Raw genomic sequence first — 2062 nt, forward strand, 5'->3', positions numbered from 1 at the left:
GAAACACAGGTGAACTTAATTAGTGACTAACAGACTATCATGGTTAACTTGTAGCTCAACATGAGTTCCTATAAGAGCAGCCGAAAGTGTGATTGAAAAGGAACATTCTCTCAACCCCAGGTCAGGACTGCACACGGATTAAGCGTTGTAGTATTTTTGTGACTGCAATATTCAGGCTCCACACGGATTGAGGACAACTTTTCAGCTGTACGGTAATGCACCTTTGCTGTTTTAGGCTTGTTTTTTTTTCTCCATTCCATTTTCTCCATCAACTGACTTGATTTAGTACAACTAAAAAAAGTTAGTTTAAGCAAAAGTATTGTGCTATATTACCTAATGCAACTTTCATTCTCAAAGCTCCCTGCAACAAAGCTTTGACCTTTTATCAAAAATATTATTCTTAAACCAAACGGCATGATTTCACTGAATTCACTCTTCACTGTAGGCTTTAAAGATCAACATGGAGAAAATCATCCTAATATTCCCTCTGATATTGCTGGTGCTGCATATACAAGGAGGAGAGTTCTCCAAACCTCCAGTTTGTTTGCCTGAAGCTCCACAGCCGGAAGTCGTGGAGTTCGACAACACAATCTATGCCACTTGTGAAGTAACTCCCAGCCCCAATTTGCCACGTAACCAGCCAAAGATCTTTGGGCAAATCCTCTTCAAGCAGGTCTTCCCCAATGGAGATTTAGAAGTGAAAATCAACCTCCGTGGTTTGCCTGCCATCGATCCTCAAGAGCGTGCCATGCACATCCATCAGTATGGAGACCTCAGTCAAGGCTGCATCACTGTTGGTCCTCATTATAATCCAAACGGCGTTGACCACCCTCATCCTGGAGACCTGGGCAACTTTGCTTCCGAGAAAGGAGTTATAAGGCAGTTCCTGACGCTTCCAGACGCCAAGCTCTTTGGGCCTTATTCCATTCTGGGACGTGCGGTGGCGGTTCATGAGAAGGAGGATGATCTGGGAATGGGTTCAGATGAGGAGAGTAAACTTAGTGGGAATGCTGGAGAGATAATTGCTCTCGGTGTGATTGGTATTACTACTCCAAGTCTGTGGCAGAAGACTCAAGCGCTCCCCAAGAAAAAATGTAGAGAAAGGAACTGAGAGTCAAAGATGAGGGAGTCGGATATGGTGGAAGGGCAGATTCAAATAGGATAATCATGATTTTTCCTTGTGTATTCTTTGTATGTGTCCTACATTAAAGTATATTTCATAACCTGAACATTCCTATGGTTTTTTTTGTGTGTTTTTTCTTGGTCTTTTCAGAGGCTTTTTGGCCATAGCTTCCAATAGTAAATGCACTCTTAAAAATAAATGTAGGGTGAATGCAGGCAAAGTGGGCCGTTTAGTTTGATTTACTGTGCTCAATGGGTCCAACACTTTAAGAGCATGACGATGGCCTTTAATTAAAGATACACTATTTCTTTAAATGATACAATGGTTTTGGTTGATGCAATATGACACTGGAGGGTGTGGCTACATCTCAAGGGAGGACACCCTTATTGTTGAAGGTAGCCATAACCTCTGACATAAGATTTTATTTTCTAAATTATAAGGTTTCTCGCTAAATGTCAACATATGGGTATATTATTCTGACAATTTGTTACTACAGTTAACAGGGAAAAAAAAAAGATTTTAAATGTGTTGGTTTTCTTGGAAGGTGTTTAAAGCTACAATATGTAAGATTTTTGTAATAAAATAACCAAAAATCACTTGCAAAGTGTGATATCTTTCCTGCAGTTGTGTACTTCCAGTATCCCAAAAGTTCTCAAAGATTTTTAATTTCAGAGAAATTCCAATTTTAAATTAAAGCTGCAAGCAGCATTCATCGGGGTTCAAGCGTTTAAGGCTGTTAAGCACAAATGCATAAAAAGACTAAGTTTTATTTGGCAACCATTTAACCACTGACATCATACATGGAAAAGACCATTTCCAGCCAATTTAACATGGGAAATATATGGTTTTCAAAGCTTTTTAACAGTTATAGCGCCACCTATGGTCCGATCTCCATAAAATTGTGCATGCTTGTTTACAATGTTATTTCACATATGCTCA

At 39.5% G+C, this 2062-nt stretch overlaps 1 protein-coding gene across 2 annotated transcripts; it reads left to right on the top strand.

Annotated features, from left to right (window-relative positions):
- On the top strand, nucleotides 1–1229 carry LOC311290582 (extracellular superoxide dismutase [Cu-Zn]-like). 2 transcript variants are annotated; one of them, XM_084409161.1, is made up of 2 exons: nucleotides 1–212; nucleotides 446–1229. In XM_084409161.1, the coding sequence occupies exon 2, from the start codon at nucleotides 461–463 to the stop codon at nucleotides 1109–1111; it is 651 nt and encodes a 216-aa protein (XP_084265287.1). In that variant the 5' UTR covers nucleotides 1–212; nucleotides 446–460; the 3' UTR covers nucleotides 1112–1229. The 2 variants fall into 2 exon arrangements, with proteins under 2 accessions (XP_084265287.1, XP_084265288.1); XM_084409162.1 differs by having other exon boundaries at nucleotides 1–207.
- The last annotated feature ends 833 nt before the right edge of the window (nucleotides 1230–2062 follow it).

Source organism: Rutilus rutilus, assembly GCF_951802725.1.
Source record: "Rutilus rutilus genome assembly, chromosome: 1".
NCBI classification, from domain to species: domain Eukaryota; kingdom Metazoa; phylum Chordata; class Actinopteri; order Cypriniformes; family Leuciscidae; genus Rutilus; species Rutilus rutilus.

What these genes read in the sequence shown, in the direction of transcription:
- LOC311290582 (XM_084409161.1), top strand. Translation starts at nt 461, where the DNA reads ATGGAGAAAATCATCCTAATATTCCCTCTGATATTGCTGGTGCTGCAT.